Source organism: Prionailurus bengalensis, chromosome B4 (genome assembly GCF_016509475.1).
Source record: "Prionailurus bengalensis isolate Pbe53 chromosome B4, Fcat_Pben_1.1_paternal_pri, whole genome shotgun sequence".
Lineage (NCBI taxonomy): Eukaryota > Metazoa > Chordata > Mammalia > Carnivora > Felidae > Prionailurus > Prionailurus bengalensis.
Genome location: NC_057358.1, coordinates 62229817 through 62253547, shown reverse-complemented (window position 1 = coordinate 62253547; position 23731 = coordinate 62229817). Strand labels below are relative to the sequence as shown.

At 37.7% G+C, this 23731-nt stretch overlaps 2 protein-coding genes across 2 annotated transcripts in view; both read left to right on the top strand.

Moving 5' to 3' along the window:
* OVCH1 (ovochymase 1) overlaps positions 1-6510 on the top strand; it is a 77263-nt gene extending 70753 nt beyond the window's left edge. The window contains exons 24-25 of the mRNA XM_043564256.1: positions 1976-2243; positions 6480-6510. Coding sequence (XP_043420191.1) covers positions 1976-2243; positions 6480-6510 — 299 coding nt within the window. The remainder of the gene's footprint in view (positions 1-1975; positions 2244-6479) is intronic.
* A 2541-nt stretch (positions 6511-9051) lies between these two features.
* Positions 9052-12000, top strand: LOC122473034 (chymotrypsinogen A-like). The gene is made up of 3 exons (XM_043563151.1): positions 9052-9704; positions 10797-10930; positions 11587-12000. The coding sequence occupies exons 1-3, from the start codon at positions 9671-9673 to the stop codon at positions 11749-11751; spliced, it is 333 nt and encodes a 110-aa protein (XP_043419086.1). The 5' UTR covers positions 9052-9670; the 3' UTR covers positions 11752-12000.
* The last annotated feature ends 11731 nt before the right edge of the window (positions 12001-23731 follow it).

The following is a 23731-nucleotide window of genomic DNA, read 5'->3' as shown; positions in this document are numbered from 1 at the left end:
AAAAAAGAGAGAGAGATTCTCTGGGTCTCCATTCTAAGGATACTAGTTCCATTCATGAAGGCTCCAGACTCATGACATAACCACTTCCCGAAAACCTTACCTCCCCAACACCATCACATTTGGGATTAGGATTTCAACCTACGAGTTTGTGAGGGGGACACAAACATTCAGTCCAGAGTGTTGTCCGCTATTACTTTTGTTTCTCTGTCCATTTACCTTCACCAGCAAGTCTCTTTCTCATTCTTATGATCACAGATTATCATAGAATTATATATCATTTTCATACTAAATGCTAGCCCAGTCTTTTGCCTTTGATCTTTTCAAATCTATACCCTTCCTTTGTTGCAGTCAAATCATGAATTCCATCCCACAAATCTTGTTCTCACATTATCGATAATCATTCCTTTACCAATATTAACAGTACAGAATTTAATGTCTTCTTTTTGCCCTCTTTTACCTATGTTACTGCCCAGAAGAACTATTTTAATTATTGAATATATCTCATATTGTAGCACATCTATGTGGCTCCAAGAAAGAATTTGTCTTAATATCCAGTGGTGCTTACCTGACTATCAATTTTAAGACTGATCAGTCTGTGGGAGAAAGAGGTTTTAAACTCATTTTGGAAGACACAGTTCAGAAGCATTCACAAAAAAGTAATATGGGGACCCAATTGCCTATTAATGGTAAGTAATGATTTAAAATACTTACTAAAACAGGAACCATATATATCAAAGTAGAACCTGTGGAACACTGCTTATAGGTTCCCTGGTAGTCACCTTCTCTGATACTCAAACAGCATAGTGTCATTTCAAACCATTTCTTAAAGCACAAGACCTTGGTAGTTTATATAGATCATGTGAGGAAATAGTTAATTGGGGTGTGTGCAGGTGTGTGTGTGTGTGTGTGTGTGTGTGTGATTAAGAAAAAATGATAAACATAAAAGGCAGTTGCTATTTTAAAAATCCAGTGGTGGGGGGGGGGGGGCGGGCACCTACGTGGCTCAGTACATTAAGCGTCAGACTCTTGATTTGGGCTCAGGTCATGATCTCATGGTTCCTGAGATGGAGCCCTGTGTTGGGCTCTGTGCTGACAGTGTGGAGCCTTGCTTGGGGAGATATTCTCTCTGTCTGTCTGTCTGTCTGTCTCTGCCCTCCCCTGCTCATGTTGTTTCTTGCTGTCTCGAAAAATGAATGAATGAATGAATGAATGGATTTCTGGTGTAAACAAAGAAATCCCAAGTAAAGAATTTAACGGGTTTTTTAAATTTATTTTTGAGACAGAGAGACAGAGCATGAACGGGGGAGGGTCAGAGAGAGAGGGAGACACAGAATCTGAAACAGGCTCCAGGCCCTGAGCTGTCAGCACAGAGCCCGACACGGGGCTCGAACTCACAGACCGCGAGATCATGACCTGAGCCGAAGTTGGCCGCCCAACCGACTGAGCCACCCAGGCGCCCCTCTCAAGTAAAGAATTTAACAAATGAGCCTATCTTACAATTCCCGAATTATAGGCCATGAAAATTTTCTTCATATTTCAGAATATACTTGAAAAATCTCTTGTTTTTAATTTCCTGGTGGATTTCTTTTTAAATCTGAGAATGAAGTCAACACATTGCTAGAAATTTCCCTTATGCTTTTCCTTTATATATAAGTCACACTTGGAATACGTTTAGTATAAAGTCTTGATATGTCTAGATGTATTATACTGCGATAACATAAATAAGCCAAAGAACAATGTACAGCAATTTCATGATTAAGCATAATATTTTAAAAATCGATTTGTCTATATTAATATTTTAGTTAACTTTATTGATTTTTTGCTCATTTTATGAACAATGAAAGAAAAGAGGAATCTACTCTCTTGCTAAGAATCCTGGTTTTTGACCTACAAAAGAAATAAACACCTCCATTCTGAGATTTTAATAGATTTTAATAAACACCTCTATCTAATGTTTTGTTGTTATTTTTCTCAGAGGTAACAGTAGAAACCAGTCCTGGAAAACAGCCAACCCCAGACACCTGTGGAATTCCTGGTGTTGACCCATTTCTAATGGAAGGGTCTAAGAGAAACACAAATGTGCCGCCAACTAGGCTGGGGGAGCCCAGGGTGGTTGGTGGCCATGCAGCACCTGCAAAGTCGTGGCCCTGGCTGGTCAGTCTGCAGCACCAAGGACAACATTTCTGCGGAGGTGCTCTGATCGCCAAGCAGTGGGTCCTGACCGCAGCGCACTGTAACTTTAGGTGTGTGCCTGGTTGGGGCAGGGGGCACTGGAGCCATGTGAGGGCCCACGGTGGGCATCCTCCTGCTCTCCCTGCATCCCAGGAAACAGTAAGCTCCCAAGGATACAGTCCCCATCATGCAAACGAATGAGCACACTAGGTCAATGACACCTCATGCTTCACTAATACATTTACTACCAAGAGCTGTTAATTACAGAAGGTGCTTCCTGCCTCTAGGTGTAGTTTATTTAAAAAGTAACAACAGTGCCCCCTCTTTCCTCATCTATAAAGTGGACATCATATCTTAACATTTTTGTATTTGTTTCTTAGCACTGTGCCTAGAGCACAGGCATTGCTCAAATGTGAATCCGTTTCCTTCTTGTTCTGATGACTGATCATCACACCCACTCTCAAAATAAATATCTACTTTTAAAGAATTTTAACGAATGTCCCCTAAAAGAAACATTTTTAAACATTTTAGCTGAATCTTGGTCTCCATGTGATGTGGAGGTATCTGAAAACTCCTCCCTCAAAGAAGTGTTAGATTGATGTTTTTAATACTGGTCTTCCAGAAGTGGTGATATGGTTGACAGTGCTGCACAATGGACAGTTAAATGAGTAGATCTAGTATTTCAGTGTCTCAAAGATAGGCTTTATAATAAAAGTACCTGCTCAAATAACTTGGTGAGTAGGAACCTTCAACGAATCAAAAACTCATTTTCTTTACCATTCCCCCACTCCTTTGATAGAGAGAAATCACAAGAAATTCTCCTTGTTAATGCAGTTTTAAGACTGTCATGTGCACAGAATTATCTGGGGAGTTTGCTATAAATGGAATCTTGGAATCTTAATTCTGAATTTTGATTTGATGAGTTATGTCTGGGATTCTGCATTTTTAATGCTCATGCCAGATTTAATGCATGTAGTTCTTAGACATTTCTTTGAGAAACATTGTATCAGGGAGAAGAGTAACTATAACTTACAGAATAGGTGTCAGTGACCATTATATACAGATATCATATAATGTGGAATATTATGATCATAATAATACATGGAATCATTGCCCTGAGTCATCATAAATCTTGTCAAGCAATACTAAATCAATTTTTTTTTTGTTTGATGTTATGAAGGCCAGAAAGTAGATACTTTTTCTCAGGGATGAATTAATAAGAACCCCCATTTTCTAAGAATTCAAAATGACAACGATTTTAACATAGATTAGAAATGTTACACAGTATATTTTTAGTAATTTTGAAAAATGATAACCTCATTAAAAGTGGTATCTATTTCCCCACTCCTTTTTCTTATGACAAGTACCATCACAGATGGCCTAGTAATAGGAAGAAGTTCCCTGTCAAACATAGGAACCGGTGATTTGCTACCAGTAAAAGCCGTATACACTCACCCTGGCTTCACCCAGTTCCCTCCTACTGATGATCTGTCTTTGCTGCGTCTGGAGAACCCTGTTGAACTAGGTCAGTATGGATAATTTTTCTTTAGATTTTGAGCCTTTGCCATACAGTTTTTATCTTCCATCTTGCTTAGAAGTGCTATACGTACTTTTGAGGGCCAATAATTATTTCAAAACTTATATTCTAAGCTACTCTCCCTAAAAGCTGAAGCATGTGCCTAAACAGTTTACTTTTGTATGGTTTAAAATTTTTTTTTAAAACGTTGATTACTTTTGAGAGAGAGATAAAGTGCAAGCAGGGAAGGGGCAGAGAGAGAAGAAGACACAGAATCCGAAGCAGCTCCAGGCTCCAGGCTGTCAGCACAGAGCCCGATGCGGGGCTCAAACTCACCACAAGATCATGACCTGAGATGTAGCCAGCCGCCCAACCAACTGAGCCACCCAGGCGCTCCTGCTTTTGTATGTTTTTACCTAATGGAAGTTGAGAGACAATTTCAAAGAAATATGTTTTTAACATGTCCTCTTTATTCTGAGACTCACTTTTAGGTAAGGTTTACCCAAATACTTAAAACAGGAGTCTGAACCATCAGATATGCAATTTTCTGTCCCTTTTATGACTTGGTAAAATCTTGTGTTTTTTTTAATGTTTATTTAAGCCAAGGCTGATGTGAACGTGTCGGGAGGAATGGTTCATCTTGGCTCTGTCATACAGCAGCCATGTGATCTTGGGCAAGTTATGTAACTTCTCTGAGCCTCAGCTTGATCATTTGTAGAAAGGGAGTAACAGTCACCCTCCTACCAACTTAACACGGGTCCACATTCAATGAGAAAGTAAATTGGGGGGGGGGGGGGCAAGCGGAGAGTCACCACTTTCACACCCATGCCTTTCCGTGGATTCCTGGGGCTCTGGGACAGTTTTTCTTCTCTCTTCCAACTCTCTCCTGTGTTTCTGCATTCTTCAGCTGTTCCCCTGCTGATAGACTCACATTCTTCTTTAATGTCTTTTCAACATATTCATCCTGCAAAACCTCTGTCATGGTTCAGCCCACCATTTGCTTTCAGTGCTTTTGTAACTGAGTCAGTGAGAGAGCATCTAGAACAGTGCTGCTTACTCTTGGCTATGCATTATAATCTCTTGGGTTGCTTATAAAGAACTGTAGGCCAGGAGACCTGGCATCAGTATTTTTGTTGTTGTTGTTCTTATTTTGCTTATTAAATGTTTAAAATTTTTTTTAATGTTTTTATTTTTGAGAGAGACAGAGTGCAAGAGGGGGAGGGGCAGAGACAGGGAGACACAGAATCCGAAGCAGGCTCCAGGCTCTGAGCTGTCAGCACAGAGTCAAGCGAGGGGCTCAAACTCACCAGCCGTGAGATCATGACCTGAGCCATCCAGGCACCCCTAATGAGTTTTTATGTTGAGACAATTAATTATAGATTCACATGCAGTTATAGGAAATAGACACACCAATGTACTTTCTACCCTGCTTTCACCAATGGAAACATCTTGCAGGGTATTGACTTTGATACAGAACATTTCTACCACCACAAGTGATACTGTTGCCTTTTTATAGCAATACTCACTTCCTCCTCCCCACCAGACCTCTGGAAACCACTAATCTGTTCTGTTTCTATAGTTTTGTCATTTCAAGAATGTTATATAAATGCGATTATGCAGAATGTAAACCTTCAGGATTAGTTTTTTTTCACTCTGTGTAATGCCCTGGAGATTTATTCATATTGGTCCATGTATCAATAGTTCATTCTTTTTAATTGATGAGTACTTTTCCAAGATATGGATACATCAAAGTTTCACCATTCATCTGTTGAAGAACACCTTTTTTCCAGCTTTTAGATATTACAGATAAATCTCCTGTGAGCATTTGTGTATAGGTTTTGTGTAAAGAAAATTGAGCAGGGCTTTTCATTTCTGTGGGATAAATGCCCATGCGTGCCATCGCTGGGTCATAATGGTAGTTGCATTTCAGTTTTATACAAAACTGCCAGACTATTTTCTAGAGTCGTAGAACCATTGTATGTCCCACCAGAGATGTAGGAGTAGGAGTAATCTGGTTTCTTAGCATCCTTGTGAGCATTTGCTGTTGTCACTATTTTTTAAAAGCATTCCAATAGGTATATAGTGATATCTTACTATAACTTTAATTTGTATCTTCTTAAGAGCTAATGATACTGAACATCTCTCCATGTGCCTATTTTTGCCTTTTTTTTTTTTTAAAGCACTTCAGTGAAATGTCTCTTCATAGCTTTGGTCAATTTTTTTTTTTTTTTTAAGAGAGAGAGAGGGTACCTATACGTGGCGGGGGAGGGGCAGAGGGAGAGAGACAGCGAGACAGAGAGAGAGAATCTTAACATGAGGTTCGATCCCATGACCCTGGGATCATGGCCTGAGTTGAAATCAAGAGTCAGACACCCAACTGACTGAGCCACTCAGGTGCCCTAGCTTTTGTCAGTTTTCTAATTGGATTATTTTTCATATTGTAGAGTTTAAGAATTCTCTATATTTTCTAAATACTACTGCTTTGTCAGGTAGATGGTTAGCAAATGTTTTCTTCCAGTCTGTAGCTTGTCTCCCAGTCTGTAGACCCTGTTAACAGGGTCTTTCACAAGCATAGATTTTAATTTTGTTAAAGTCCACTTTCTTCGTTTTCCTTTTATGGATTTTGCTTCAAGTGTCAAGCCAAAGAACTCCTTGCCTAGCCCCAGATGCTGAACATTTTTTCTTATTTCCCTAAAAATTTTTGTATTTTACATTTAACGTCACCATCCATTTTTAGTTAATTTTTATATAAGGTTTAAGGTTTTGGTCAAGGTTCTTTTTCCTCCCCCAGGATGTCCAATTGTGGCAGCAACATCTGTTGAAGAGGCTGTTTTTCCTCCAATCAGTTGCTTTTGTGCCTTTGTGAAAAATCAGCTGAGCATATTTGTATGGGTCTATTTCTGAGATCTCTATTCTGTCAGTCTATGTCTCTCCCCTTCTCCAGTACTACACTGCCCTGGTTACTGTAGCTGTAGAGTAGGGTTTATATTAAAAAGCGATTGCTCTTAATTTATTCTCTTTCAAGACTGTTTTAGCAATTCGAAGCCCTGTACTTTTCCATGTAGATTTTAAAATAAGCTTATCTCTGTCTAAGACACTTACTGTGATTTTGGTAGGAATTACATTAAATCTATATAGATCACTTTGGGGAGAACTGACATCTTTACTATGATGAGTCAATTCATGAACACAGTGTATTTCTCCACTTATTTAGGTCTTCTTTGATTTCTTTCAATAGAATATTGCCATTTTGAGTGCACAGATCCAGTATATGTTTTGCTAAGTATATGCATATCTAAGCATTGCATTTTCTAAACAGTGATTATAAATAGTATTGTTTTTATTTTTAATTTTTAAAAATTTTTTAATGTTTATTTTGTTTTTGAGAGAGAGAGAGAGAGAGAGAGAGAGAGAGCATGAGCGGGGGAGGGGCAGAGAAAGGGAGACACAGAATCCAAAGCAGGCTCCAGGATCTAAAGCTGTCAGCACAGAGCCTGACATGAGGCTCGAACTCCCAGACCAAGAGATCATGACCTGAAGTGAAGCCCAACACTAACCCGACTGAGCCACCCAGTCGCCCCAGTAGTATCGTTTTTAATTTTAAATTCTACATTAAATGTGATTGACTTATGTATGTTGATCTTGTATCCTGGATTTTGCTGAATCTAGATCAGTATTTTATAAACTTCTGGAAATTTCCATGTGCAGCCAAAGTTGAGAACCAGTGCTCTAGAAAAGACCATTGGTGAAGTTTGGTGCCCTTGAAAATTTCCCCCCTTATTTTGTTCTCCAAGGATCTTGACTTCCACTCAGCACCACCTGGTGTCAACATCAACATGAAACTTTGTGTTCCTCTGCCCCTTAAGTATTTGGTTAGCTTATTTAATCTGTACCCATTCATTTCTGTTCATCGGTAAGAGTGGGAAATGTCCTTTCTCCCATTAGAAACAATACAATTTCCACCTATGATTTTCATCCTCACCACCTCACCATGGCCATCATGTGAACATTTATGGCCTATTTCTTTCTTGTCTTTTTATACGACTCTATGTGTACTTAAAAAAAATTGTAATAGGGGCGCCCGGGTGGCGCAGTCGGTTAAGCGTCCGACTTCAGCCAGGTCACGATCTCGCGGTCCGTGAGTTCGAGCCCCGCGTCAGGCTCAGGGCTGATGGCTCAGAGCCTGGAGCCTGTTTCCGATTCTGTGTCTCCCTCTCTCTCTGCCCCTCCCCCGTTCATGCTCTGTCTCTCTCTGTCCCAAAGATGGATAAACGTTGAAAAAAAAAATTTAAAAAAAAATTGTAATATACTTATTATAAGGATATTATCCTGATTTTTCACTTATTATCAGTGTTGCTTCATATTATTAAAATTTCTTTGAAAATGTAATTTTAATGGCTACATAGTAGACTTTTCACAATTCTTATAGTTTGTTTCTTTTTTTAAAATTTAAATAATGCTGCATTGACTATTCTTATGTATGTGTTTTTCTAGTTCTAGGATTGCCTTAAGATAAATTTCCCAGAAGTAGAATTGCTAGATTTAGGGCATAACTATTTTCAAGATTGCTGACATAAGGAATACTTAAGTATAAGTTGATACATCCTCTTTTTTTTGGTCCAAAAATGAGGCAATTTCGCAATATCTGTTAATTTCTAAAGTGTGTGCCTCCTGGTCCAGCAGTTCTGTTTTCCACAAATACTGACACTAATGCACAGACTGATAATCTAGGACACTTGGTGCAGTTTTTCAGGGGAAAAAAAATTAGTCTAAATGTTTGCCAAGGGGATTTAATAAACTGTAGTACATTCACTATTTGATACTGTGTACTACTAAAAATATATTATAGGTCTATATGCAATGATATAGATGATTTGACCATAATCTGGTAAATGAAGAAAATCAGAATAAGAAAAATGGCTGATTAAAAAATATGTTGGTAGAGGGAATATATTTTAGCTCAAGGAAATGTCAGGAATCGATATGATTGAGCAATGATTATAAGTATATCTATGAAAGTAGCATAACATAAGATTTGGAATCAGTTGGCATGTGTATAGAAAGAAAAGTAAGAAAAAAAAAACAAGTTACAGAGCTTTATGTGATTTTACTAAGAGACAGCAGTAAAAATAAAGAACCACTGAAATAAATGGTCTAGGACAGCAGATATGTTGAAACATTTAAGTGTGTAAAAGTCTGGATAAAATTGAAGTCAAACAGCATGGGAGAGCAAACACAGGGACAAATTCAGAGAGAGAGAGAGTATGTGTGTGTACACACATATACACATAAACCCACAATATTTATGAATTTTGTAATGATATATACAAATATATACAAATGTATTTCATATATATACCAATTTTGGTGATAAGAAAAAATGTGAATGTTTAAACATATATCAATCTATTTTATAATATACCTATGAAGATAGACATAAAGATACTTACTAGCTATAAAAATACTTTAAAAGTTTAAATTGCTACAAATGTGGTTTTTCTCCATCCTTCATGTAATACCACTGAAGAGAAAAGATAATTACATTGTTCTGCACTGTCATCTCATATTCAACAAGGTGATGTCCTGAAGGCATGTAAACAAAAAGGCAGATGCATTTTTTAAAATGGTTAGTGGATAAGAAACCATGCGGGGCATGCCTCTATGCGGGGCATGTGTTTCTGTTGTCCTAGGAAAATATGGTAATACCTGGAATAAAGTGGTAACATGTAAATTGAGGTGATCCCTTCTGAGTAATTAATAGATGGAATCTTCTGGAAGTCTTATTTATTAAATTACAGGGTTAAAATGGGTACTGTCAGATCAAAATGGTTACTTTCAGAGCTATCATTGAAGAGCAAACAGTACAGATAATATCAATCCCATGGACTAAATGATATTTGCCTTTTTCTCATTCTAGGAGAGTTTGTATCTCTAATCTGTTTGCCAGGGAAATATGATAAAATAAATTTACTTTCCAAATGTATGACTGCTGGATGGGGAATAACTGAACCATATCGTGAGTATACTCACTGCCTCTTCCAAGATTAGAATCCAAAAAAATATTTGTGGAGTCTAATATATTGTTTACTTATTTTTAATTATTCTGTATTTTTAATAGGAATGATAGTAGAAAAAGTCTTTTCCACAATGGATCTAAAAGTGACTACTTGGGTTTTACGACATCATATTCGTTAGTATTAGTTCACTGATACTTGTAAAAACTTGTGTTAGAAAACATCTAGTGATTTTAGTACCTAGTAAATATTTGTGTGTCTCATTTATATGTAATTTTCCCCCAGCTGCACTGTGAGCACACACACTTGCTTTCACAACAGTATAGGGGCTGCTACTGTGAAAACCTCTACTTAAAGACATGAGCCTATTTCCAAAGATGTGATGCATTCTTCTGAAATCATAGGCTGGTATGAATGGTAAGTGGTGGAAAGATGATGTGAAAATAGTCTACATATAGGTCAAACTCATGACTGATCTCACATCCTCCATATTCTACAGCTGAGTTAACAAGTTAACCAATATCCAGTAAAATAAAGAATAAGTCAGAATCCAGTTTCAGTTGAAACCTCCAGTGTCAACACTGAAACGTGAAGTCAAGTCAAAAGAATAAGAGCACCATGAAACCAATGGAATATAGACTAAATGTGTAAAAACTGAAACGTGTTGTTTGCTTTATAAGCAACTGATTTGGGTATAAACTTCCTTTGTCCTTCTGTATAGTGATGTCATTTTTCTATTTTCTTGGGACTGTACAAAAGATAAAAGAACCACATGAAGTGGGCTCCTTTCTTTCTTTCTTTCTTTCTTTCTTTCTTTCTTTCTTTCTTTCTTTCTTTCTTTCTTTCTTTCTTTCTTTCTTTCTTTCTTTCTTTCTTTCTTTCAATGGTTCCTGTTGTATAACTGACCTGGAGTAATAATATGTTTTTTACAAATCACTTAACAGCATCATTACAGTGCGGAGAGGGGAGAATTGGGTGGGACTTAACCCTTGGATATATATGGACTATTTTTGTCCCTTTATTTTGTCCCATATGTTTATGTCCCAAATGTTTTGCCCATAAACATTTCTGTGTTTTTATTCCTTTCCTACTAGAAGACGAATTTTCTAAAACAATGCAGCAGGCAGCTGTACCACTGATCAGTAGTACATCTTGTCGAAGTTACTGGGGACTGGATATTAAAAACACCAATATATGTGGAGGGGCTGCAGGATCATCCTCATGCATGGTAATTCAAGGATGGTGCTGATGAGTGCAGTTTTCTTCTCAGTGTGTCTCATGAATGGGTGTTTGCTGACCACAAAGAGGTATAAGTGCATGGTAGTTGTAAAATGAAAAGTGAGAAGAGGAAGTACATTGCTAAGCTGATGTACTGTCATTGCTAATTTGAAACTCGAAGTGAATGCAATTCTCAAAAGGAATTGCTCGTTCATTTGCTTGGGTGACTGTGTGAAATTGATGATGTTCTACTGTTTTTGACCTATAAAAATAATTTATTATGTCTCAACTTCACAGCTGAATTAGACTGCTCAGAGCATCTGCTTCTAGTAGCATTGAAAATATAAAGATATTTTAATGTAACTCAAAGCCATAATTTTGTGATTTATATTAAGTAGATGCTTGAAACTTTCTGCAAGACACAGTCTGTTGTCAGCATTAAATGACTTTGTGTTTAATGTACCTTTTAGCCTCCTTTTGAGATAGAGGTTTCAATCTGATTCAGAGATCTGTAATATCCACCAACTGCCTATTTGCCTCTGCTGTCGTGAGCAGAAATGAGAGGTGGCAGAATGACTTATGCACTGTCTGATCACCTCTGCAGTGGAGGTGAGCATCCATTATGAATTGTGCAGCCAGAAGAACTTCTCTTTTTGCCGGTTGCAGGGAGATTCGGGAGGCCCTCTGCAGTGTGTGCAGGACGGACAATACAAGCTCATCGGTATCGTGAGCTGGGGCAGCAGTAACTGCCAGCCCACTGCACCAACAGTCTTTGCCAGAATTTCTGCCTACAGGGACTGGATCACATCTGTCACTGGAGGAGAAGTGTGATCACTAAAGAGTAGCATGGTGGAACTCTGTTCATAAATGGGAAAGGAAGTACCTAACAGCATCTCTGAAAAATAAGTCTCTGGTCAGTGTTAAAAGACCCAGTGACCCTTCCTCCAACCCTTGTCACAGAGGAGCTTGGATTTGGTGTGTACATGCATTTAATATTAAACATTGAACACAGAAAGATAATGTTGATTCATGCCTCCTGGGAATTTATAATCTGAAATGTCATTAAATTCATATTTAGTATGCTATGTATATGTCATTATTTGAATACAATCATATACACTTGTACTATTTTTCTAGTTTGGTAAAAATTAGAATATACAAGCAAATGTTATTCAGTCCATATAATTCTTAATTTCCCTCACACACAACAGTGCACTGAGCACAGTGAGATAGGAACGATCCCTCTAAGTTTCAGAATTTCAATGAACAATGGACATTTAAGGAATTATTTATCAGGCTTATCCCTTGATTTTTAAATTTTTTAGATAAAATGTTAGGATATTTCAATTGTTTACAAAGCAGTTCATCTGAACCTCAGTTAACCAATATGCTCATCTTTCTAAGTTGTAGCTAAGAATAAGGGAGAAGGAACTCAGGGAGATCCCTGAGCCAGAAGACTGAATGAAATCCACCACAGAAATATGTAATATAGAATGAGAGCCTGTAGCAACTTTTTTTTCTTATTTTATATATTTCCACCCAAAATTTATCATTTGGTTTCCAAGATTATAGCATTCAGAAACAGAGTATAGTTCAACTTTAGGGAAGCACATATATAACCCCATGAAAGAGCAACTCATAAGGAGATAGGCAATATATTTTCTCATTCTCTCTCTGATCTTTCTTTCCCTTTCTGTCATTTCTTTGTCCTCAGCCCACACACTCTCTTTCAATTCTTGCTCTCTTTTGCAAATGCTACAAAGGGAAAGTATTATAAATATCCTAGTATTTGGTAAAAACTTCTTCCATGAACATTGTTCTAAACTGCCTGCATTGATTTCAATTATGCTTTTTGACAGGGTCTCTGAGTAAAATGGATGATGAGATTTGCAATGGGGATTCTCTAGTTCTTCTGTTAATCTATTTTGTACAATTTTTACTTTGTCTCTTGTTGAATTTCTCTCTTTTTTTTTTTATCAGATTACATTAAAAGGGATTAAAGATGGGCTGTATTAAAGTGTCAGTCCTGGTGCACCTGGGTGGTTCAGTTGGCTAAGCATCTGACTTTGGCTCAGGTCATGATCTTGCAGCTTGTGACTTCGAGCTCTGCGTCAGGCTCTGTGTTGACAGCTCAGAGCCTGCACCCTGCTTTGCATTCTGTGACTCCCCCTCTCTCTCTGCTCCTTCCCTGCTCGCTCTCTCTCAAGAAATAAATAAATGTTAAAAAAAATTTAAAGTGTCCTGTCTAAGCCTTTTTTGCTTCACAGTGAGATTTGCTAGTGGCTAATTTTGGTGCTGGCACAATCTCCATTGTGACCTCCAGGGACAGTGACCTGGTGGTGGTGATACTTCAGGGCTCTGTCAGCAAAGGATATGGGATTAGCATTCTATGTACCACCTCGGGAAGCTGCCTGATTTTCCTACAAGGGTCAGAAGCTATTTGGTGCTCTCTTTTCAGCCTCAGTTGGCAATAATTTTTAAATTCTTCCATATTTAATCTTTTCTGTATTGAAGAGGCCTCTTAGACTGTTGTACTTGCCCTGCCTCTGGCTGAAAGCCAATTCAATTGAGGAAGGGCATACACTTTCTTACTTTGACCTTCTTTGCAAGAACTTTCCTGTTTACATTGCAAGGTCAAGCTATATGTGTGCCAGATTGCAATCAACACTATGTAAATTGATACAGTAGGTATATAGCCAAATTTAAAGAAATTAGAAACCTAATCACCTAATTTTCCATGTATGTATTTAAAAATATCATTTTTGAGCCCCTACTATGTGGCAAATAGAGGCAACCAGAAAGAAGTTTCCCTCATCTTTAGACTCTCATTACAATGGAGAAGAATGATACACAAAGATAATTACCATTCAACATGGCAGCCTGAGAGAGAACAACCGATACTTTCTGCAGGAATGGGTGATGGTTTTGCAGAAGCAATATTTGAGCTCAAGTATTAGTTGGTTTTGTTTTGTTTTAAAGTGATACATGCCAAACACTTATGTTAAAGAAATCTGTATCAAATTATTTTCCTATCGACAACTCTACATACTCTGAATTTCTCCTGTCATTTATGTTTTTGGGAAATGTGTTCATTCTTTTTATTTTGAGAGGGAGAGAGTGTGCAAAAGAATGAGGGAAGGGCAGAGAGCGCGAGAGAGAAATATCAGTGTCGAGCCTGACGCGGGCTTAATCTCACAAACCGTGAGATCACGACCTGAGCCGAGATCAAGAGCTGGACGCTCAACTGACTGAGCCACCCAGCTGCCCCACATGTGTTCATTCATAAGCCAGAAATTGCATGACTTCATTTCTTCTCACCACCCCCACATTGTTTCTTTCATATGATTTTCAGCAATCTAGTTCCAGTGTTTCATGCATGTTGTCAGTTCAAGAGTCAACAATGTTAAGTCTAACAAGTATCTAATTCTCACCAAAGATCAATAGTGTTTGGCACTGGTCTTGATTTCATCCTGGTCTTTGCTGTATTGTCACAAGATTATCACTCTCATTCTTCTTTTCCCTACAGATATTTATAAACTAAGAATAAATTATCGAATTGTCAAATAATGGCAACACAAACAATTGCTGGGAGCAAAACATCTAAAATCTCTTAAAAAGAGGCAGAATAGGGGCCCCTGGGTGGCTAAGTCAGTGGAGCATCCAACTCTTGATTTTGGCTCAGGTTATGATCTCTCATGGTTTGTGAGTTCGAGCCCTACATGGGGCTCTGCGCTGATGGCATGGAGCCTTCTTGGGATTCATTCTCTCTCTCTCTCTCTTTTTCTCTCTCTCTCGCTCTCAAAATAAACTTAAAAAAAAAAGAGGGGTACCTGGTGGCTCAGTAGGTTAAGCAACTGACTTCAGCTCAGGTCATGATTTCATGGTTCATGGATTTGAACCCCACACTGGGCTCTGCACTCACAGCACAGAGCCTGCTTCAGATCCTCTGTTTCCCTCTCTTTCTCTGCAGTTCCCCTGCTTGTGCACTCAATCTCTCTCTCTCTCTCTCAAAAATAAACATTAAAAAAAAACTAAGAAAAAGGCAGAATATAGTGGGAGAATTTTAACAGGTTAAAAGCTATAGTCATTAAGACAGTGATTATAATATTGCTGCAGAGATTGACCAATGGAACAGAATACAAAAGCAAGGAACAATGCCTTTCTGCATTCTCCAAAATTGGCAAACAGTTGCATAGTATGACTATAAATATAATAAGAATGTGGAGCAAGCGGAATCTCCTCACTGCTGGTGGGGCTGGGGAGTAATCAGGAACTCCAGCTTTGGAAGACTGAGACTTGATCAGGAAAATTGAAGATGCCAGTGTCCTCTGAGTCTGCAATTCTACCCCTAGGTGTATGCCCTAGGGAATTGTCTTCAACCATGGCTGCAATAAGATGTAAAATCTGGAGCTTTTTAAAGCTCCTGGCATGATTGTAATGTGCAGTCGTGTTTGAGACAGCGTCATAGAGGAAATGAGGCAACCATGACCACTGAACATGTACAAGAATGTTTACAGAAATGTAAGTATCAGCAAAATGCTGGAATTCCGAATACCCCATATAGAAGCATGGATAATCAAAATGTAGTATACTCATGTAGGAGTAAAAAATAGAAAACAGTCCACGGGCTTTTTAGGTGAATCTTAGAAACAATGCTGAACTTAAAACGCAAATTCAAAAGATTAGGTGCCATTGTAAAGCTCAGAAACCAGCAAATTTAAACATTATTTTGCTTAGGCTTACATCATATATGGTTAAAAAAAAACAGGGAATGTAGCCCAGTATTTGGAGTAGTGGGAAGGCAGTAAGATATGCTGGAGGAACCACACACAAGTCATTTCAATGCTATTAATAATTTTCTAGTTAAGTTGAGTGGTGGCTTCATGGATATTATCTTACTTCATAACTTATATATGCTTCTGTATATATCAAATACACCATGTAAATCTACTTAAAGGCCTTTTTAAATTTTATTGCATTATTGTATACTCTTCCAGTGTTTTTGTGCAAATAAATGCAAACATGAATGCATATTTTTATTTTCTCCCATTAAACACAAGAATAACGTGTAAATTGTTCTAAACTTGCTTTTTCCACTTGATCATACAGGCTGGAGATCTTTCCATATCACTGTGCTTTTTAAAATATTTTTATTGAAGTATAATTACCATACAATGTTATGTTAGCTTCAGGTGTACAATATAATGATTCAACAATTCTATACATTGATCAGTGTATTCTGAATCTGTTTTATCTCATTCATCCCCCTCCCCAACTTAAGGCCATTTTAATTACACTAGTTCCTCAGGGTAGAACTTATCCTTCTATCTGGTTAATTAGAATGTTCCACATACATCTAGAGCATTAAGCCCTATCATTTTTCTGTGATTCCCTTTATCTAGAACATGAATTGCTCTTGCGACTTGTATTTGCTGATGTCACTTTTAACGGTCAGCCTATTTGTTAATTTTTCTTAGTTAATGCTGGCAGTTAGATTTTGTACTATCCATTCTCGTCTAGGGAAAAAGGGTTTAAAATGTGTCTGAATATCTTCTGAATGCCAGACATTACCTGATATTTCCACTGGGTTCCTTTAATTATTCAAGCTAATCTTTATGAAAATGTTTTGAATGTAATATTAATAACCCCTGGGCTATTAATATAGCCCAGGGCATAGGGATTAAGTGTTGGTTCTGAAGCCAGACTTCTTGGGTTCAAATTCCAGCTCTATCATTAATCAGTGTTATGACTGGGCAAATTAGCCTTGTTGTACTTCTAATTCCTCATCTATAAAATGGAGGTAATAAAAGAAACCTATTCATAGAGATATCCTATAGTTAAAGGCGTTCATAAATTTAAAACACTTAAAAGAGTAGCTGGCTCCTAGTAAACTTTCAATTCATGTGATTATTATTTTGTGCATTTTCCTAAAATAAAGCTTTTAAAGAGGATTCCCCACACCCTGAATCCTTTAAAAATACTTTTGTACAAATGGGAACAATTAAAAGTTTAAAAAGTGAGCCTCAAAATCATTTTGCTAAGTGAAAGAATCCAGTTGCAAAAGACTGTAATTCCGCTTACATGAAGTGTCTTAAAAATACATTTATTGAGACAGCAGAACAATGGCTATCTATGGCTATGGGTGAGAGCAGGAGATAACAAAATGGGGGTGATGAAAATGTCCTAAAATTGGATTATGGCAATGATTGCACAACTCCATAAATTTTCTAAAATCATTGAATTGTACACAGGCTTTTTCAAGTAGTTTCAGAGTTCTTAATTGCTTTAATAACTTTTATCAGGATGGGTCAAATCTGATTAAACTCTGATAGTTGAATGTGGCCAAAATCCAGCAATAAACTGTTACATGTGGCAGGAAGAGACTGTCATATATTACTTGGGGAAAGGTTGATTTTATTAAGACTTGCTCTTTGAGAATATAAGTACCTATATATCTTTTCAGTTACTCATTTCTTTATGTCTCCGCGTCTTTTTCAATAATTCTCTTTCTTATCCCTAAAGGATTTAATTGGGGAATGACATCAGGCTACCTTAATAGCTTTCTGTGTGCCAACTACTTTACATATAGTAATTTAATTCTAAGCCCAATCGTATCAGAAAGGCATCGTCTCTCCCATTTTACCAATGAGGAGATTGAAGCAAGAGACGTTAAGTGATTTGTTTTATATTAAAATTTTTTTAATGTTTATTATTGAGAGAGCATGAGCATGTTTAAACAGCTAGTTTCACAGCAGAATTAGCGCATAGGTTTTGATGATTGCAGACCTTAATCACCATATGACAACGATGAGTGTTTTCAGAGGACAATACTAGTGTACGTGTGGAGTTTGAACTAGGGAAATGACACTGGAAGCAGGGAGATACTGGAATGGGGCCAGCTTCATGCACACACTTGGACATGTGAATGAAAATAAAATGTAGAGGTAAAAATAAGGCTTATATGTAATAGAGGAGGTTCTGTTTTCAGAGGTCAAAAATAGTGAAAATTTCTTTGAATCCATTAGGAATTACTTGCCAGATGCTAATTAAAAAGACTTTACTGCAGTAGCTTGAGGGAATTAGGATTTTATTCTCTTCCCTAAATGAAGTCAGGAAAGTAGGAGGCAGCTCTACAGCTATGATAGCCTGAGGCTTTTTCTGTCTTCCTCCTCCATCATCTTCAGTGTATGAATTCAATCCATAAGTCATAAAATTGTTGCTGGGGTCAGGCCATCACACACACATTCCAAGCGGAGAAGAGGGAAGGTAAGGAGAAAAGAGAACAAATGGCTTTCATAAAACTCCTACTCAGGTGCGCCTGGGTGGCTCAGTTGGTTAAGCGTCTGACTTCGGCTCAGGTCATGATCTTGCGATCCGTGAGTTCGAGCCCTGCGTCAGGGTCTGTGCTGACAGCTCAGATCCTGGATCCTGTTATGGATTCTGTGTCTCCCTCTCTCTCTGATCCTCCCCTGTTCATGCTCTGACTCTGTCTCAAAAAAAAATAAATGTTAAAAAAAAAAAAAGTCCTACTCAATGACTTTTACTTACATATCTGCCCACACTGCTTGACAAGCTTGTGAATGTAGTTCTTCATTTGAGTTTATTGTCCAGGGTTCTGGAACTAAATGAGAAAAGAATATTTAGGCAACCAGAAGTCTCCCCCACTTCCTAATTATCATACATTGCTTTTAATTTTACTTAATTTATACCTTTTAAAGAAATAAATGCAAAGAAATAGTGCTAATTAAAAAAAACAATACTGTGGTTGTATAAAGCAAAAAGTATATATTTTTTTAATGTTTGTTTATTTTTGAGAAAGAGAGCATGAGTGGGGGAGAGGCAAAGAGAGAGGGAGACACAGAATCCAAAGCAGGCTCCAGGCTCTGAGCCATCAGCACAGAGCCGGACACGGGGCTCAAACCACAAATCATGAGATCATGACCTGAGTCGAAGTTGGACACTCAACTGACTGAGCCACCCAGGGGTCCCAAAATATAATTCTTTATTTCCCTGCTGTCCTTGTCCCACTTCCTCTTAATGTTTATAAAGTCCAGAAGATATTATATAACAATAGGAGTATAAGAATGAAATAACAGAGAAAATAGAAAAGAGAAATTAAGAAAATAAGAAAACTTCCTAGAACCAAAGGACATGAGTTGTCAGGCTGAAATGAGCCACTGGATACACTGCACACCAATGAAGACGTGGATCCATATCAGACACATCACTGAAATTTAAGAGTACTAAGGACAAGAAAATGATGTAAGATTTCGGAGAAAAAGAGGTCTCACACAACGGGTCAGGGATCTGAGTGGCTTTAAACTTCTCATTGGGAACATTTAAAGCAAATTTTACTATGGGGACCTCTCCACTGGACTTCTTAAGTATGCCTGTGACAGAACTGCATTTTCCTGAAGGATGATCCAAGAGAGAGCAAGGAGGAAGGCACACTGTCCATTATGGCCTTTGCTAGCGCATTTAAAGCTTTATCATAATTAAATCTTTTCAATTTTTCCCTGACAAATCTCATAGCTTAACTGAATCAAAACAATTTGTTTGGTGTATAGACAAAAAGAAAAATATGGGAATGGTACTAATCTCCCAGCCTCATATTTTTCCACCTTTTGCCTCCAAAGGGAAGACTCCAATGGATTCCTATGCATTCAACATGGAGTTGGCTTACGACAGACTGATGTTAGTGGTTTCTCCTAACTCAGGCTCAGCGATCTGCAACACTGCTATTATGGGAATACCAAGGGGGATCGGTGTGTTCTAGAACATCACCCTTATAGGATGGAAGTGATATCCATTGGGCAGCAGCCCCAATCTGTGTCAAAGACTCTGATCTTTAAGGGGGTTCCCCCCAATGTAAATACCCTCCATTAGAGGAAAATCAACTTCTGACCAAGCTTACTCCCTCAAATCCTACTTCAGGAGGAAGTGTGTGTAGGGTAAGGGAGAATGCTTATGTCTCACTGGCTTCTTTCCTTCTAAGACCCAGACAGAAAGGAGAGGCCCTTACTACGGATGGCTCAACTATCCTTTACTTAGGAAAACAAGTTTAACAAATAAAAGAATTTGCCAAGTTAAGTTCTTTTGAACAGTGATAGTAAGGTATATATTTTTTAGTCAAAGCATCTCTATCCTGACCATATATTATTTATATATTTAGATGTTCATGTATTTTTGACCTGATATGAAAATTACCTTGTAAGGACACATCCCATATATAGGATGGAAATTATTTCATCTTTTTAGCTCAACATCAATGTTAGATAATTATACCATAAAATGGAAAAATATCTTCTGCTCTGCTCAATTGAAAGTTGATTGTTTTTTCTCTCATAGCATACTGTTATTTCCCCTTTTTTATGTACTTAAGCCAGTTTGCCCATGTACATAAAAATTATACAAACATAAAGACACACAGATACAAATGTACTTGCTCCTAGATATTCTCTTCCAAAGTTCATCTGGATTTATGAATTTATAAATATTAACATCAACAGGTGAAAATTAAGTAGTGATTGTTATAGGGTTATCAGACATTTGGTCTGGAAAGAAATTTGACTTTGAAAGCTTTTGGATGAGACACATATGCAGATAGCCTGACTCCTGAAGGCATCTGAGTTTGATGGGTGATAAAGCTTGCAGACATTTCTATTTATGTCATATTATTGAAATCAAAATTTGGGGGCACCTGGATGACTCAGTCATTTAAGTGTCCAGGTCTTGATTTCGGCTCAGGCCATGATCTTGTGGTTCATGGGTTCAAGCCCCTAGTTGGACTCTGCACTATCTGTGTGGAGCCTGTTTGGAATTCTCCCTCCCTCCCTCTCTCTCTCTCTCTCTCTCTCAGAATAAATAAAAATAAAAATAAGAGATTTTGGGGCACCTGGGTGGCTCAGTCGATTAAGTGACTGACTTCAGCTCAGGTCATGATCTTGCGGTTTGTGAGTTCAAGCCGTGTGTCAGGCTCTGTGGGTACAGCTCAGAGCCTGGAGCCTGCTTTAGATTCTGTCTCCCTCTCTGCCCCTCTCCTGTTCACACCCCATCTCTCCCTTTCCCTCTTTCTCTCAAAAATAAATAAACATCAAATAAATAAATAAATAAATAAATAAAAGATTTAAAATAAATTTTGCCTACCTACAGTATGAGAGTTAAATATGCTGTCTCTTTTTAACTTAAAGTATTTATTACATTATGACCTAGGCACTTATATAAAGAATTTCATCTGCTATTAGAAGGAAATTAGTAATATTTTTAAAAGCTTTAGGAAATAGGGACACCTGGGTGGCTCAGTCAGTTAAGTGACTGACTTCGGCTCAGGTCATGATCTTGTGGTTTGTGAGTTCATGCCCTTTGTCAGGCTCTGTGGGTACAGCTCAGAGCCTGGAGCCTGCTTCAGATTCTGTCTCCTTCTCTCTGCTCCTCCCCTGCTCACATTCTGTCTCTTTCTCAAAAATAAATAAATATTTAAAAAATAGAAGCTTTAAGAAATATAAAAGAGCTACAATTTATTTTAAAATATTGAGAATTCAGAAAAAACAGCTAATCAAATAGATGAGACAATACATCTATGATGCAAAGATGAAAAATATTAGTGAAAGAATGTTTGGAAATGAAAAGCAAAATACCAACTCAAATGTTGTAATCAATGTAGAGAATATTATATAAAATCTGTATTTCAGCTGGATGTTTTTGTGTTGAAATTTATTGAAGACCATAATAAAAAATGTTGCATACACATAATACATTATTAATAACTATTAAAATAAATAGTTTACTACTAACTATTAAGATAAATGACACCAGCCACGGTCATATATTTGTTTTGGGGCTTATTATTTGGTAACTGTATACCCCAATGCAGTATGAATTCCACAAGAATTGTCTGCTTTGTCACTAGGTCATGTTCTGTACTTAACACACCACTTGTCATATAGAAGGTACTCAGTGAATCTTTGATACATGAATGGCCAGGTCACAGGTTTAATTGAGTAACCTATGGTCCCTATGATCTATTATTAGTCATACTGAAATGTTGCACAATGCTTTATAGATATTGGTGGTAAGTCTACTGAAACAGAGATATTAAATGGCAGATAGTGCCACTATAAACATACTGAAAATATTTATCCATTAGCTGACTTACCAAGTTTAAACTTGGCACATGGGAAATGATTTTTAAGTCCTAACTTGGTAGGTGATAAAATTATTTAAGAGTGTAAAGCACAATGTTTGAAAATGTAAGTACACAATTTGAGTATAACATTGATAATCATGTATAATAGAAGCAAATAAAAATGAAGGCACCTGGTGTATAGCACGAAACTGAGAATAGTTTTATAAAAGGAACTGTCTGATCATGAGGACTGGTAGTTAGTAAGAAGGGGGAGGAGACACAGGATTCTAAACTGATTGAATCTAACGTTAGTGGTACCCTTGACTTTCCTACGCATAGAAGAGATGAAATAGCTTTGGGGATAATAAGATCCACCGGGAATATATCGAATTTGAGGTGTTTGTGGCGCATTCGTATATCTATCTATCTATCTTAATTTTACTAACTTGCTAAAACTTTTACTCAAACTATAAAGAAAAAAAAAGCATCATGAAAACACGTTTTGAGCATCTGTACAAATACAGGTTATTTAGGGGCGCCTGGATGGCTCAGTAGTTATGCATCCGACTTCGGTTCAGGTCGTGATTTCGTGGTTTGTGGGTTTGAGCCCTGCTTTGGGCTCTGTGCTGACATCTCAGAGCCTGGAGCCTGCTTTGGATTCTGTGTGTCTCTCTCTCTGCCCCTCCCCACTTGTTGCATGCACTCTCTCTGCCTCTCCCTGTCTCTCTCAAAAATAAACATTAAAATAAATTTAAAAAAAAAAGTACAGGTTGTTCAGCACCAGTTTAAGTCCCCAATTTAAAACCTATTTCCTAATTCTCTTCTGCAGGTAATATATAATGTAATGTTTTTGTGTTAAGCAAATTGTTTCACAGATATAACACCCACCACCAATAACATAGGATTAAGTATTCACCTCACTTCGAAGTTAAGCTGAGTTTCAATCTTCAGGGGAAATTAATTTTGTCTTCATTTGGTAGTCTGGAAAATGGTGAGTTGTTTTTTAAATAAGGAGGATCAAATTAGTCAGTTTTGCTATACCGGGAATTCCAACTCTTAGGGGTCAGCTGTTATCGTGAAAGCAGACTCCTCTGGAGACCAGGGACCAGATGTAACTAAGTGAACAACAGCTAGCTTCCATGCAAGCAAGAGCCCATATAATCTTAGACCCACAAAGAAGGTCTGCTGGTACCTTTGTGGCTAAGGTAAAGAAACAGTTTAGATATTTATTAACTCACTTAGATCTCATAACAACCACATGAAATTATTATTATCGCGTCATTTTTCAGATAAGGAAACGAGATGAAATAATGTGCCCATAAATGGTTGAACCGGAATTTTAACCCAGGAAATCCTAGTTAAACTTTAGCACCAGTTCCTAAAGCTCTAAGCTCTTACCCACTACAGTAAGCTTCTTCTTAAATATGTGAAGGACTAACCCTGACATGAAAAGTCTGGAAATGAAATTGCATCAGTGGAAACACTTTATCTGCTTTTATATTCTGGGATAGTTTCAATTTAGTGAAATTTCGTTTGAAAAAGGGAGTCTAGGGCGCCTGGGTGGCTCAGTCGGTTAAGCATCCGACTTCAGCTCAGGTCACGATCTCACAGTCCGTGAGTTCGAGCCCCGCGTGGGGCTCTGGGCTGATGGCTCAGAGCCTGGAGCCTGCTTCCGATTCTGTGTCT